This window comes from Dromiciops gliroides, chromosome 3 (genome assembly GCF_019393635.1).
Source record: "Dromiciops gliroides isolate mDroGli1 chromosome 3, mDroGli1.pri, whole genome shotgun sequence".
NCBI lineage: Eukaryota > Metazoa > Chordata > Mammalia > Microbiotheria > Microbiotheriidae > Dromiciops > Dromiciops gliroides.
Window position 1 is genome coordinate 506,669,419 of NC_057863.1, and position 16,544 is coordinate 506,685,962.

The 16,544-nt window shown below is 34.4% G+C and overlaps 1 protein-coding gene across 1 annotated transcript in view; it reads right to left on the bottom strand.

Moving 5' to 3' along the window:
• The window catches only part of CHORDC1 (cysteine and histidine rich domain containing 1), a 33,825-nt gene that overhangs the window by 4,868 nt on the left and 12,413 nt on the right, over positions 1 to 16,544 (bottom strand). Inside the window, exons 3-9 of the mRNA XM_043994607.1 lie at positions 7,243 to 7,299; positions 6,332 to 6,492; positions 5,933 to 6,036; positions 5,195 to 5,253; positions 3,747 to 3,817; positions 2,854 to 2,959; positions 363 to 482 (exon numbers count right to left, since the gene is read on the bottom strand). Coding sequence (XP_043850542.1) covers positions 363 to 482; positions 2,854 to 2,959; positions 3,747 to 3,817; positions 5,195 to 5,253; positions 5,933 to 6,036; positions 6,332 to 6,492; positions 7,243 to 7,299 — 678 coding nt within the window. The remainder of the gene's footprint in view (positions 1 to 362; positions 483 to 2,853; positions 2,960 to 3,746; positions 3,818 to 5,194; positions 5,254 to 5,932; positions 6,037 to 6,331; positions 6,493 to 7,242; positions 7,300 to 16,544) is intronic.

Sequence of the window (16,544 nt, forward strand, 5' to 3'; positions counted from 1 at the left end):
CAGATATTAAATAAGCATCATTGTACTTGATAAAGATTCCATACAAATGAATAATGTAATTAGAAAAATTGTGATTATTTCATAAAGAAAATTTCTTAGCAAATTCCAATGTAAAATTGAATCTGCAAAATTTTAGAAATTTTTCAAATATATCACAACAAATACTAAGAAATATAAATCACAGTTTACTCTTAATTTTTTGTATATTGTTGGGAGAAGACAAAAGTTCAAGCAAATTTTGTTCCTCTTATCTTTTTAGATTCAAAATTCACTCTAAAGCAAAAATAAATTGTTTTATTACAAATTAGAAAGACAATTAGAACAAAATATGATAATTTACCAAAACATATTACCATACTAACCAGTGTACTATTTGCCTTTACGTGACTAAGGTCTGGAAGTGAATTTTTAGCATATACTGAGATGGTAACTTGACCTCCTGTCTGATGCCAGTCATGCCGACATGGAACAACTTTTTTCCCCTGTAGTAAGAGACATTAAAAAAAATGTTTAGAAAATCTTAGATTTTCAAACTCCTAGAAGGCAAGACTCTAAATTGTTTATGTGGCTCTTTTTTTATGCCACAGGTAACTGCAAATTTAATGCTTTATTTATGATGACATTGGTAGGTGCATATAATAATCTACAAATAATTTTTTCAAAGTATAAAAAAAACCCACATAAATATACAGTATGAAGGGGAAAGAAAATAAAGACCTTTTTAAGATAGTGAAAATAAGAAAAATATGATAGGAATTAAGTGTTTGTAATCTTGGTATAAATCATAGAGTAATGAATGCTGTCCTAGTCAAACCTACCATTAACCAAAAATTAAAAATTAAAAAATAATTTTGAGAATCTAATTCATGTCTTTTAGCCAAAATTTACATAAACTACAACTCATCAACCAAGGGGATAGAAATTGAGGGTGAGAGAGAGGGTAGAAATTTAAAAGAAAAAAAAGTCAAGTTATTGTGGATAAACTTAATTTTTAGTGCATATGTGTTTACATGAATTACTACTAAAATTGCTTAGAAATCTTTATCATACATTTTATAAAGAATGAAAGAGGATGTTGGAGGAGAAATTCAAAGAGTGATTTTTTAAGGGTGATTTTAAAAATTATTATTATATTTTTAATAACTCTCATCCATTACTTCAAGGATTGAAAATTTCCATCAATATAAATAAGAAACAAACAACAAAAATCCCAACTTACTAGATGTTCTTTAAGAGCTGCTATGGCCCCCAAATTTCAGCACCATGGTCAACCTGGTGATGGTCCATGCTAACTAAGCTAATCCTTCCATTACCATGCTTAGTTTTTATTTTACCCTTTGGAAAAACTACTCAGTTTTGCTACAGAGCATTTATTCTTAAAAACCACATCATATAAAGTATGTCATATTTTCACACAGGAAAAAAGACACTGTCATAAGACCTGGGTTCAGATCTACCTACTAGCTGTGTGATCATAAACAGGTTACAGTGAGCCTAAATTTCCTAATCTGTAAAACAAAGATAATTATATTGCTTATATTTCAGAGGATGATTATAAATAAAGTACGAGTTATTCATTTGAGATGTGGGTCAAAGATATCAAGCAAAAATATACCTACTACAAATTTCAATAATTCATGTGCTATAACTGTAAGGTCAACTACTAATATACTGTAGTACAGCTAACACATAAAAAAGACTATTTTGCAATTAATATGACTTAAAATAAATATTCCAAATTAAAAAAAAAAATAGTAACAAGCTAGTAACTTTTGAATGCTTTCTGAGAATTTAGAAAGATCTGGAGAAGGTGGAATGGAAAAAGCATTTGAATTGCCCGATTTTTATTTTTCTCTTGAGAAATTTTTTTATAGCAAAACAAATTATTCAAAATTATCCCATGACATCGGGGCTACAATTTTCAAGATTAGATTTATGGTTTTACTCTTTTGCCACTACAGGGTTATTTTTAAGTTGGGGAAAAAATGCATACCAAAAATAAAAATGACTAAACTGTTCATGTCATTGATCTTATTCTTATCTGAATATATCACTTTGACCAAGGAGGTCAAAGTCAGAAACAAAACTCCAATATATACAAAGATATTTATGGACTTTTGTGGTAGCAATTTGAATTTAATGTTTTATTATTTTGAAATAGGAAATGACATGAAAAGTGAACAATCAGTGGTAATGGATGAAGACTTCAGTTGAGTGGTACCTCTTACCCATCACATCCATTATGTTTGAGTCACTTAACTTCTTTAAGCCTCAGAAGACTGCCTAGGTTTAAAAGTTTCATACCAATTATAGATATGTAGTACTAGCAGGCCATTCCCTTCACCAATTTTCACTGGTCCATCCTATTCCACAAATAATATCTACAGAATTGTAAATGAAAAGATCACTTTAAAAAGACTTCCCTCCTTGGGAGAGAGACAAAGTGTTGTAAATATTGTCGGATATGGTCACTGTCTTGTTTACTCCTGCATAACTACTTCTTTGTTGCAAGGAAGACACAATCTCAGGTTGGCAAGATGCGGGGTGGGCAGGGTATTATATTAAAAAAGAACAAAAGAAAAAGCAACAGATTTAAAATGTCCAATGTTTTTCAAAGATTAACACAAAAACACAAAACACATCCTGCACATCTGTACATACAAATATATACACACACATGAGATATATATATACACACATGAGACACATAACATACACACACATTTTACTTTAATCAGGAAAACTGTTCACCTAAAACTACATAGAATAAGCTCAAACTGGTCACAGATGACTGATAGCAACTTCACTTAAACTATTCTGATCTTGAAAGACAAGAAAGTAATGTCTACTTACGGCATCTTTTTTTGTCCACAAATGCTTTCCTGTTGTACATCCTTCTTGGGCCAAAAATGTATTAAAATCAGAAGTTTTTCTTCTGCAACAGCTCCAATATTTCATCCTTTGAATGACCAAAGTTCCAAAGACAAATGTTAGACATAAAATATTACAACCAAATATCTCGACTTATGTAATCTATTTCCTCAAAGAAAGGTAGTAAGAAATAATAAGGTAGCAGCAATCAATTAATAATTGATAAACCCTGAACATATTGATGTATCATATTTCAAAAGATATTTATCTTAAAAATAAATGTATCCATCTTGAGCCACCATTTAAAAATAACATATATGTTGGGGACGTGTATATATACAAGTCTCTATCAAAGTGGTTCTATAAAAAATGTCCACTTCCTGTACAAAACAAGAGGACATTTCAATGTTAAAAAGCATTTTCTACAAAATGAACTACAACTTTTTGATAATGGCTGGAGGTCCCATTAGAATGTTGACTTCAGGATACAGAACAGAAGATTTTGTTGTAAGCAATGAGAAAATTCCAGGCTGGCTTCTGCAGGGTTTTTTGTTTGTTTGTTTTAAGAGCACAGTACTAATTTCTTTTTTAAACTACTAAGCAGTAGCATTACAATAGTCCTTCTTGTTTGTTTTTTTCATGTCACATAATCTAAAACTCATAATACTGACTTAAATAATCAGGACCATTTAAATACCTACTAACACTATGACAGGTGATCTTCAAAAATAGCTAAATCTTACATTATTAACTTAAGCAAAGTACGAGAAGCAAGCAGGAAATGAAGTACAAGTAGAATAAAAATAACAGTACATTTTTAGATGTTTTTGAAAAACAATAAAATGACAACAGAAGATAATTTTTGTCATGCTTACCCTTCATGGAAAATAGGGACTCCAGAATGAAAAATACAAACTTCTTCTATACTCTGTGGACCTTGGTATGTCTTTGGAGATGGGGAGGAAAAAAAGGATTCAAAGTGACAAATGATAGGCAAGTATACCATTTTAAAGCATAGAACATATACAAACCTAAATTAGGAATATAGAGCACTCGTAAAATTGAACACCACAAATACTTAAAATAATTATTAAACATTTATCCTTTAATTCTAAGAAATCAGAATTACAACTTAGTAATAATAAAAATTAGAAAATGTTATGGATGCATTCATAAAATTAGGAAGTATGACTAATATTATCCCCAAATAACCCAAAATTCCTAAAATGATCACCCATTTTCAACAATGAAAACCTTAAAAGTGTTATAGAAATGTAATGTAATATTGGTTGGTTTCATTAAAATATAATAAACTTTTGTCTAAGGATCCTTTATGTCTGAAGGAAGTAGCATTGGGTTCAGTTTGCATTTTGGGGCTGTAGATAGAGCCAAGTGAAGTATAAGGGAACTTGAACAATGTTATGCCAGGGTTTGAGAAGGGAGAGGGCATAAAGTCTTCCAGAACCCCTGGGGATGTCTTAGGAAGCTGAGTAAGGTGTATTATTAAGGTGCACAAAATGCAAAAGGTACTCTGAGTATATGTCCAGTATACCCATAAAGGTGAGGAAAAAGTTATGTCTTTTCTTACTTATAACATGCCTAAAACCTCTATCTTCAATTTAAATATAATTTTTCTGTAATCCTATATGCAAGAAAAATTTATGGATGCTTTTGTTTATGTATAATACATACACTGATATCAAGAGGTTGATAAAATATTTTTTGAAGTTGAATGAAGGTGTTGAAGTTTGAATGCCTCAGAAGGCAGGATGTGGATTTACGAAAGGCCAAAACAGGTGAACAATACCTAAATCTATATGTACAGTGGGGCAAATGACTTCCTCGAAGACTGTGTCACATCTGTATCTTATTTACCAACCTGACATAAGTCTATTTTTAAGTTTCAAGGCTGGTCCTGCAAAACTATGGCTCATTAAATCTGGATGTAGCCACTAATCTATCTTCCCTAGCTTTCAGAATCCAGAATGAGTCCCTTTCAAAAGTTCCTGAACAAGTGAGAAAAAAGAATGAGGAAGGCAATACTGCAATGTATTCCGCCCTGCCCCCAAAACCAACCCCAGCTACTATTAGATAAATATTTTGTTCACCTCTACAAATGTGTAATTTTTTTTTTGGCGGGGCAATGGGGGTTAAGTGACTTGCCCAGGGTCACACAGCTAGTGTCAAGTGTCTGAGGCCGGATTTGAACTCAGGTCCTCCTGAATTCAGGGCTGGTGCTTGATCCGCTGTGCCACCTAGCCACCCCTACAAATGTGTAATTTTACAGCTTGATGTGACAGGTTTTTATAAAAAAGCAGTTTACCTTAGCACAGCCGCCATTTTTACATGAAGTCCCAATCTTAATTTCATCACTGTCCTCATCTGAAATATGAAACGGTCTTTATAAGTATTCTGAAGGAAAAGCATTTTAATTCACTAACACTTTTACCCCCATTTTAGAAAATATCTATCTTCATCAAGATATACAGTCATGTTAGATTTTTTTCTAAAATTTATGTTAAAGATTAAAATGTATGTACCTTAGTATTAAATTTCTAGTTATTAGGTGGCCAAGACTTAACTCAGGATTGGACCATTTTAAATAAAAGCTTTACCAACAAATCTTAAAATGCATATTTGGTACTATGGAAATACACAATGTTATACTCAGTTCTAGCCTAAAAGGGAAATTAATGAGAGAAAATACATTTTGTAGATCACAAAGAAGCACAAATAATAATACATAACAAAAGAATCAATTTTAAAAGGGATTTAAAAACTGTATTAGCTGTTAATGACTCCTAAGAAAAATACAACTAACACATTTTTTAATAATGGTTTTAGGGTTTCCATCACACCCTTTACAAAATTCTTCATAAGGTATAACTGTTATTAATAGAGTGTACTTTTTGATTAAATTTCCAACTGTTTGAATGAATTGCCTCAGCCATATGTCCTACTTCTCCAGAATCTTTCATAGTTTACATGCAGTAAACTTTGACTAGATCCTTTCTCTTCTAGAACCCCATTATCTTACAGAGCAAGATGATAAAATTCTTACCCTTTTTATCTACTTCATTCTCAGATGACAGTTTAAGCTTATCCAGTGCTTGTTTTAGTGAAGCAGCTATTTTCAACTCCAAGTTTGTCATTGGTTCATCTGGGCTAGAGAATTTGTGAACACTATTGTTATCAAATTTTAAAAATATATTTATTTGTAGCCCAAATGAATATACTTAAATCCAAGAGATATGTGCATGATTCAACAAAGGCATGTACCCATTCAAAAAACTGTTACAACCTATTAAAAATTTGGAGAAAACTTCCTATGTACATAAACATCTCTTTTCAATACCATTACACAATAGTCTAAGAAAATGAAATGAAATACTGAGAATAAGTGCTATTGTTAAAGCATGTTTAAGCTTGTCAGATATAAACAACTTCTTATAAAGTATACCTTGGCCTTTTTATTGCTTCTACTGGTTTAGGGGCTTGGATGATGTGTTCTTGAAATTTAGGTTTCAATTCAGACAATTCCTTTTTCTCAGAGGTAGTCTTGACTTCAGGTTTGACAGGCTCAGGTGGTTTCTCATCATTGTGCTTACCCTTTGTACAGCCCTATTAATAAAAAGTCTTACCTTAGTATCATAGTGCCATATTCAATCAAAATCTATTATATCTACCCCTCAAGTTCCAATTTTATGAGTTCTTAAATAATTTCAGTCATATCCTTTACTCTGGAAGAAAGACTTACTTTGAATTCTAATATATAGAATATATATTAGAATAAGAATTCTAATACACAGGATATATATTAGAATTCAAAATAAGTTTTTCTTCCAGAGTAAACACACACACTCATAGTAAAGGCTATACTCCTGATTTGGGGCAAGACAAGGGGCAACAAAGAATTTATAGTGATAAGAGCAAATAGGGATTTAAAAAACTATATGTTTATGTTTTTCTCTAAAGCTTTACCCTTTTCAAAGTGTTTTTTTCCAATTATAATAGTTAATTTTTTAATTAACTAATTAACTAATTAATTAATTTAATTAATAGTTAATGTTTTTTTTAATAACTTGTAGCTTCCAACTGGCACTACAAAGGAAGACAAGGCCAAAGTCCCTTTTCACAACCTCAGATTGGTTGTTAAATTAGCCACTGGAATTAATAGGGTGGAATCAAAAAGAAAGCTGAAGATGGGACTGTCATTGTGAATAATAAATTTTCAAACCTAAATCCTCTAATATATAGGTTTTCCTATACCATGAGAAGTTTTGATAAATTATGTTACAGCAACATTGAATAAAATTAGGGCCTATATCAATTTATATGGCATAAACATTACAATAAACATGAATTACTTACCACAATGCTTAAGAAATCAGAAAAATCTGTTGTTCTTCTCTTACAGCAAGACCAACCCTATAAAATTTAAGAGGAAAAAAAAAAAAGAATGGCAATTTTTGAGAACCAGAGCCTAAATGCTACCCAATAAAAAAGGTAATTTTTATTGAAATATTTATTTCCATCTTTGAAGTTATGTGTACTTATGTGATGATTAGATAAATGCACCAGAAATGTAAATCATATACCAAATACCTTGCATATTCAATTAATCCTGTTTGTATTTCTTAAGAAAGTCTTTAAAATACTACTATTAAGTAAAAAGATTTTAGACCATATTTTAAATATATTAAACACTGTACTTTGTGTGACATTTCAATAAACATGACCTAGAAATAGCAGAAAATGTAAATTCAGTGAAATTTCAAGAGTATTTGGTAGGAAAAAAAATAGGTTTAAGGTGATTTATTATTCCATTTCTACGAGGCTTAGTATATCACAAATAATCAATAACAAGTTTACAATTTTAATTAACAATTTCCTTCTTTAAATTACTCTTAATATCTAAAACTAAAAATTTAAGGGAATGGCAAATCAAACTCAAATATTGGCTCAAAATAAAAGAATCCTACTCTACCTCCTGAAAAAATTAAAATTACTAAATTTTATTAACTAAAAGTTATCTTGAATATCTGTTTAAAATGATTACTTCTGAATTCTACATGCTTCCACTCAAAAATGCTTTGTAAATTTTAAAAGAGAACTGATGTAGAGTGAAGAACCAAGAAAACAAACTATAGAAAGATTACAACATTTCAAACAAAAACAATTGTGAAAGAACTATAATCAATGTGATTGATGAATAGTTACAACTTCTAGAACACTAATGATGGTAAAGAACAGATGAACTAGAGGTACAGACTAAAACTTATTTCAGAAATGGTCAAATGTATGTATTTGTTTTACTTGACTATACTTGTTACAAAGGAGAGCTTTGGGGTGGGGGTGTTAAGGGAACAAGAAGTGAGAGGGATATCTCTCCCAAAAGAGTATAAAATAAATTATTTTTAAAATGCCAGAATAGAACTGAAGCTCAGAAGAGTACAAAGGCAAGCAAGGTATTGTTGAAATTAACATGTTAAAATTTGAAATATACTTAAAAAAAAAAAAGACTTGTACATAAGCGAGCAGTCATGGTTTCTTTTGTATGGAGTTCTCTTTTTCTTTGCTATCGATATAGAAATATTCATGTCTGTGAGGTCCATAATAAAACAAATTTAAATAAAACTTAAGAGGTTATTTAAAATGAATATTTTTATGAGTATATATATACATATATACAAACACATAAATTATTATACAACAGGAACTCAGATAGTGATACATTAAATTACCATGAATTCAGGATTTCACACACCAATTCTGAGATAGCACTGTATTGTTCTGATATATATCAAATAAATTTATTCAACATTTAAACAGATGAGAAATTTAGAGTTAGAAGAGAATGCTCAGTATGACTCTGCATGTAAAAGTCAAAAAAGGTAATGCAGGCTACATTTGAAGAGGCACAGCATCTGGTAATAAGGAAGTGATAGTCTCCTTTTTCTCTGCCCTGGCAGGACACTGTTAAATTGAGGAACAACCAGGAAGACAAACAGAATGGTGAAGACTGTCTAGTTCATGCCACATGAGAATCAGATGAGGGAACCAGGAATAGAAGAGAAGATTTAAGAGGCACACTATACTCTAAGTCTCCTCAAGTATTTGAATAGTGATCAAGTGGAAGAGAAATCAGACCTGATCTGCTTATCCCCAGAAGATAAAACTAAGAGCAATGGGGTGGCTGTTGCAAAAAGGCATATTAAATTTGATATAAGGACTATTAGAGCTTTCCAAGGACTATATAACAGGCTACCTTGGGAAGTGATGAGTTTACTGTCATTAGGGGTTTTCAAGCAAAGTCTACAAGACAATTTGATCTTGGAGAGAGAGAATTCTTCAGGTACAAATTGAACTAAATGGCTGAAGATACCTTCTAGCTTATGTAGAAACTGAGGACCAAAAAGGGGAAGCAATTTGCCCAAGGTCATATAAAACAGTAAATTGTTAAGACAGGATTTAAATTCGGTCCTCTTTCTACTATGATGCCCATTCTTTCATTGTTTTGTACGTAGTCCAGCCTGTATCTAAAAAAGAGGACTTCTCTGATAAGAAAAAATCCAACCTGTGCTTACTTCCAATAAGAAGGAAACTCTTATTGGAATACACAGAAGTGTATTTTTTTTTTCCTTTTGGAGAATACTAATTGTTAAAAAGATTCTTCTTACATCCTAAAATGTGCCTTGGAAACTTCTACTCATTGCTCCTAATTGTGCCCTGTGGGGGTCAAACCACACATAGTATCATATATTTAGAGATGGAAGGAACCTGAGAAGGCCTTCTACTCCAATCTCTTCATTTTATAGCTGAGGAGATACCTGCCTGTGGGTCACAGTTAGATATAAATTAGCCCAATCAGCCGCTATCAATAGCTAGAGTTTATGTATGGCATATACACGCACAGACACACACATAGTTACAGTCACATACATAAGATGCATGATGTATATGCATTTTTGTTACACAATTGCAAAACATTTTTTCTAAGTTCTAACACATTTTGCACTGACAAAAGAAAGTGATTTCACCTAAACTACCTGAGGGTTATGAACCACCAAATCCAGCATCCTATTCACTGAACCCCACTGAAAATACTTGAAGATAGCTATCACACAAGATGGCAGAGAGAAGCCAGGAAGTTGCCTGAGCTCTCCCAAGTTTCCCTCAAAAACAACATTTAATCAAGCCTCTAAACGGATTCTGAAACTACACAACTTACAAAAACACCCAGAGACACACAATTTTCTAACTTGAGATAATTTGGAGGACTTCAGGAAAGGTCAGTCTCACTTGAGCAAGGGGGTTGCGCAGTGCTGCACTGAGGGGGTCTGGGTAAGTCAGCAGGAAGCGCTTGGCCACAGTGGAGCAACTAAGGCCCCTTGATCCTGGCTCGGCAAGCTGGTGGCACAGCAGGCAGTGGTGAGCTCCACCAGCACCAGCTGAGAGGGCAGGCTGCCAGCTGGAGGGCCACCCATAGGCCAGGTGTGACCAGGCTAGGCCTGGCTGTGAGAAATCCATAAGCCATAGAGGCCTCAGAGTAGTAAGCCAGTGACACAGCCCCTACACCCCAGCACAAGAAGCTTGAAACAGTCACCCTTGTGCCCAGGAGCAGACCTCGACTTAAAAAAATAATAATAATAAGCTGCAATATGAGTAAGAAACAGAAGAGAACTTCTCTGTGGATAGGGAAGAGCAAAACAGAAACTCAGATGAGGACAATATTCTCAAATCACCTACTTGTGAAGCCTCAAGAGGGAAAATGACTTGGTCTCAAGACCAAAAAGTGTTCTTGGAAGAGCTCAAAAAGAATTTTCAAAATCAATTGAGAGAGGTAGAAGAAAAAATGGGGAGAGAAATGAAAGCAACACAAGAAAGTTATGAAAAAAGAATCAGCAGCATGGAAAAGGAAGCACATTCCTTAAAAAATTAATTTGGCCAAATGGAAGAAAACAATAACTTAAAAATTAAAATTCGACAGATGGAAGCTAATGACTGACTCCATGAGACACCAGGAATCAGTCAAATAGAATCAAAAGAATGAAAAAATAGAAGAAAATGTGAAATACCTCATTGGAAAGACAACTGACCTGGAAAATAGATCCAGGAGAGACGATGTGAGAATTATTGGACTACCTAAAAGCCATGATCAGAAGATAGCTATCACAAATTTGAAGGCATCTTTTTTCTATTACTAATGTTCACTCCTTAGTAACCTCAACCCATCCTCATTTGGTATAATCTATGATGTTTACCAACTGGGCCATCTTTAGAAGAACATCAGTCTATAGATTTTCTCCTAAAATATGGTACGCAGATCTGAACATTGTAAATTAAGTATGATCAGGGCAGAATACAAAAAGGTCCATCTCCTCCTTAATTCCAGACATCATATCTTTCTTAATGTAGTCTAAGACTGCATTAGTTTTTTGGTTACCATATACCACACTGCTGATTTAAACTCCTCCTTTAAACCAGCATAGATAGATAGATTTTTTTCCTTAACTTGTTATTTATCCATGCTTTTAAAACCTGATTTTTTGGACTCAATTTTAAGACTTCACATTTCTATCTATTAAATTTCATCTTATTTGATTTGGCCTAACATTTTAACCTAACAAGGGATACTGAGATCCTCTCACCCAATCTTGCAGGGATCATTGTTTCATTCAATTTTGTCTGACTCTTTGTAACCCTGTAGCCTAAAGCATGCCAAGCCTTTCTGGCTTCTCTTATCTTCCAAAGTCTAAGCTCATGTTGGCTGTTTACTGTCCATGGGTTTTCCTGGCAAAGATACTGGAGTCATTTGCTATTTCATTCTCCAGTGGATCACATTTTGTCAGAACTCTCTACTATGACCTGTTTGTCTTGGGTAACTGTGCATGGCATAGCTCATAGTTTCATTGAGCTATGCAAGCCCCTATGCCATGACAAGGCAGTGGTCCAATTGGGGGGTGGGGAGAGATGACCCATACCTGAATCAATTCCTGTCTTTCCTTCCCCTGACCTCTAATACATGGCAAATGTTCAACCACATGTCATAAGACAACCAATGATGCCCTGGATAATGTATGGTGGTACCAAAAAATCATAAGGGAACACACTTAACAAAGATAACTCCTTTTACAAAGAGTTTCTAGCTAAATGGGGAAAAAAATTATTACAAACTACTGTCTCCTCCCTCTAAATGCTGGGCTGAAGCAGCATATTATTCATCTGAAGGGGCAAGAGATCATTGAAGAGTGCTGATACCTATAATGCAGAGGCTAAGGTGGCAGGGGCAGGGAGGATGTAAAGTTGTGTTAATGAGGTTAGTTTCCACCATATGTCTGTCCAAGGACAGAGAAATAATGAGCAGGTGTAGCTTACTTGCTTACCCACATACCAGTAGATATTTCCATATCTGGGGGGGTTATGGAAGTGAGGAAAGATATCAAGGAATGGGAAAACATTGATATTGCAATCAAAAAGCCTAGTCTCAGCTTTCTGTAGAGACCCATTTTAATCTTTTCTATTATAAATTTTAGTTCCTAAGTAACTGCCCTCTGTAACACTTTCATCTGAAATGTCTCCTAGCAACCAATTACTAACATTAGTCACCTTGAGGTGAAAGAAACATATGTTACACAAAAGAAATAAATATGCTATAGCCACAGGACAGTAAGGAAACTAGGGTACTGGGGAGTATCGTAAGTACAAGAAAGACTGGTAAGGTATGTGGGTCAGATTATGGATAGTTCTGAAAGCCAAAAACAGTAATGAGTAAGTCTGTTTAAGTAGGACAAATAGTGACATGATTTTTTAACATTAGTCTAAGGCCCTACAGCCCTTTCTTCTGACTGATAGAAAGTCTCCATTTTAAGAAAAGGATCCAGGCTAGCCATGTCTTCTCTAGACTTTCTTTATCACAACCATTCCCCCTACCCCCTTTCCAGTTTCCTTTTATGTTATCTTCCTCCATCAGAATATAACCTCCTTTAACTGCTGGGAAAACTGGAGAACAGTATGGCAGAAACTAGGTATAGATAAACATGTCACACTGTATGATGAACATGTCACACTGTATACTACATAATAAGGTCAAAATGGATACATTATTTACACCAAAAGGGTGTTACCATAAGCAAATTAAAAGAGCACAGAATAGTTTTATCTGTCAGATTCATGAACAAAGGAAGAATTTAGGAACAAAGATATAGAGGTCAGTACAAAATATAAACTAGATAATTTTGATTATATAAAATTAAAAAACTTTTGCACAAACAAAACTAATGTAACCAAGATTATAAGGAAAACAGAAAACGGAAAAAAAATTTAATAGAGAACTGAGTCAAATTTAAATGGTCAAAGGATATGAATAGGCAGTTTTCAGACAAAGAAATCAAAGCTATATATAGACATGAAAAAAATGCTCTAAATTACTCTTGATCAGAGAAATGCAAATTAAAACAACTCTGAAGTATCACCTTATACCTATAAGAGTGGCAAATATAACAAAAAATGAAAATATTGGATATTGGAGGGGATGTAAGAAAACTGGGACACTAATCCACTGTTGGTGGAGTTGTGAACTGATCCAACCATTCTGGAGAGCAATTTGAAATTATGCTCAAAAGGCCATAAAACCGTGCATACCCTTTGATCCAGCAATACCACTGCTAGGTTTATATCCCAAAGACATCCCCAAAAAGAGAAAAAGACTTATTTGTACAAAAATATTTATGGCAGCTCTTTTTGTGGTGGCTAAGAATTGAAATCAAAGGAATGTCCATCAATTGGGGAATGACTGAACAAGTTGTGGTATATGATTGTGATGGAATATTATTATGCTAGAAGAAATAACAAGCAGGATGACTTCAGAAAGGCCTGGAAAGACATATATTAACTGATGTATAGTAAACTGAGCAGAACCAGGAGAACACTGTGTAGAGTGACAGCAATACTGATTGATGAAGAACTGTGAGTGACTTAGCTATTCTCAATAATACAATGATCCAAGACAATCCCAAAGGACTAATGATGAAATATTCTATCCACCTCCAAAGAAAGAACTGATATTGATTGAACACAGAATGAAGCATGGTATTTTTCACTTTCATTTTTTCTTATAGTCAAGTTTTATTATACAAAACGACTAATATGGTAATATTTTACATAATTGCACATGTATAACCTACATCTGATTGCTTACTGCCTCAGGGAGAGGAGAGGGAGGGAAGGAGGATTAGAATTTGGAACAAAACTTTAAATAAAAATGTTTATTATTATTAATATATAAAAGGATAGATAGAAAATATATAATATATGTGTGTGTGTGTGTGTGTGTGTGTGTGTGTGTGTGTGTGTGTGTGTGTGTAAAGAATATAAGCCCCTTAAGGGAAGACTGTCTCTCTCCTATGTGTATTCCCAGAGTTTAGCACAATTGCTGGCACACAAAAAGCACCTAATAAATGTTGACTTCACATAAAAAAAAAAAATGTTAAAAAGGGGAAAATTCAGGTGACACTATTCTACTGGTTCTCCAGCTCTTTCTCACTTCTTTGCTTGATCTTCCTTCAGGTCATGTCTACTAATCCTGGGGATTCCCATACGGCTCTTTTTAGAGCCTTCTTCTCCTCCTTCTATACTATTTTATTTGCTGTTCTCATCAGTTCCCATGGATTCAATTACTACCTCTAGGCTAATAATTTTCTATCTATTTATTTAGCCCTAACTTCTTTGGAGATTTCTAGTCTTCCATCTCCATCAGTGAGAATTTTTTTATTCAGTTGTGGGAATTGTGAGAGAACTTTGTTGCATTGTTTGAACCTAGCCCTGGGTTCCTAGGAAACTAGACCCACTACTTAGAGACCCTTAACTAAGGAGCTAAATTATGCTGACCAGAAACCTGATCGGATCCAAAGAGTGATGCAAGTAGTTTTTTCACAATCATATCTCAAGCAACCCATATGTCTTATCTGAAAACTAGCCCTGTACTGGTTAATCAGTTATTGTTTCCATGTTCCTTTGATTGAATATGGACAGCTGGGGGGAGTGGGACACCTATTTTTCTAATTTCAGGAAATTGTACCTGTTTGTTCTCCCCTTCTCAAGTTGGAAAATCCCTAATCTTCCAATTAGAAATCAGATTACCCAATTTTGTATCCTGATCATTTTCTTTTAAAAAAATTAGTCTTATTGTATTTACTGCATAAAAACCTATGTCCCCCTCTATTTTGGATCTACTGCCAATGGTGAGGGGGGTTGATCCCAGTTTCTTTAGCAATTGGGGTGCATTGCTTTATAAATCAATATCCCTAGAAGCTCGAACTGTTTCCTCAGTCATTTCATCTTTTACCCACCACAATACTGGACATCTCAAAAACTAGTTATTCTATGAACACCTTAAATTCAACATGTCAAAAACTAAACTCATAATCCTTCCCCCCTCACTAAACCCCCTTTTTCTTAACTTTCCTATTACTGTTGAGGTTAGATCTTCCCAGTCACCCAGACTTGCAACATAGGTTTTGTCCTTGATTCTTCTCACTCTCTTATTCCCCTCACTTCCCCAATCAATCCCGTTACCAAGGCCTGTTAATTTTTATCTTTGTAACACTTTTTGCATATGCTCTCTCCTCTGACACTGCTACTATCTTCATGTAGATGCTCATCACCTCATGCTTGAACTATTCTAAGAGACGGCTGTGGGTCTGCCCACCTCAAGTCTCTCCACAACTGTATCCATCCTTCACTTAGCTGTCAAACTGATCTTTTGCAGGCCTGACCACATCACCTCCCTACACATTTAAAACAAACAAAAAACCCTCCAGTTCAAAGCCCTTCATAACTCCCATTCCTCAACCTTTTCAATCTTCTTGTATCTTATACCCCGCATATACTCTGGGATATAGTGATACTGGCCTCCTTGCTATCCCTCAAACAAAACACATCATATTCCAACTTAAGGCATTTTCAGTGGCTGTTTCCCCACACCTAGAATAGTCTCCCCTCCACATTTCTTAACTCCTAGTTTCCTTAAAATCCCAGCTAAAATCCCATATTCTACAGAAAGTCTTTCCCAATCTCCCTTAGTGCTAGAGCCCCCCACTCTGCTGATTATTTACAATTTACCCTGTAAATAGCATGTGTCTCACATATTAGACTGAGAGCTCCTAGAGATCAGGGACTGTCTTTTGCATTTCTTTATAGCAGCAAGGATACAACAAACTCTTTTTAAATGATTACTATGTTCCAGGCTCTGTGCTAAGCACAGGGGATACAAATAAGAAAAAGGCAGTTCCTGTCCTCAAGAAGATTACAATCTAAGAGGGGAAGACAATATTCCAAAGGGCACACTGTGCGGGAGCATGACAGTGATGTTGGAGTTGAAGCCAAGCACAGGAACTGGTAGCAAATGAAGAGGTGGCTGAGATTTTGAGCCTTTTTATAAAAGGATGCCACGGGAGGAGTTTTTTTGCTCTGCCTTCCAATGAGATCAACAGAAGAAACTAAGGATATTAATGAGGTCTGAGCCCAAAGGTGAAACAATCTCTAAGATGATGAGTTTCCTGGTGATGAGTTTATTCTGGGGATGGGGAACTGAGGGCATCAAGATGATGATTTTTGGGGGGAGTGGGGGGCGGGGGGGGCATGCTGGGTAATGAGGGTTAAGTGACTTGCCC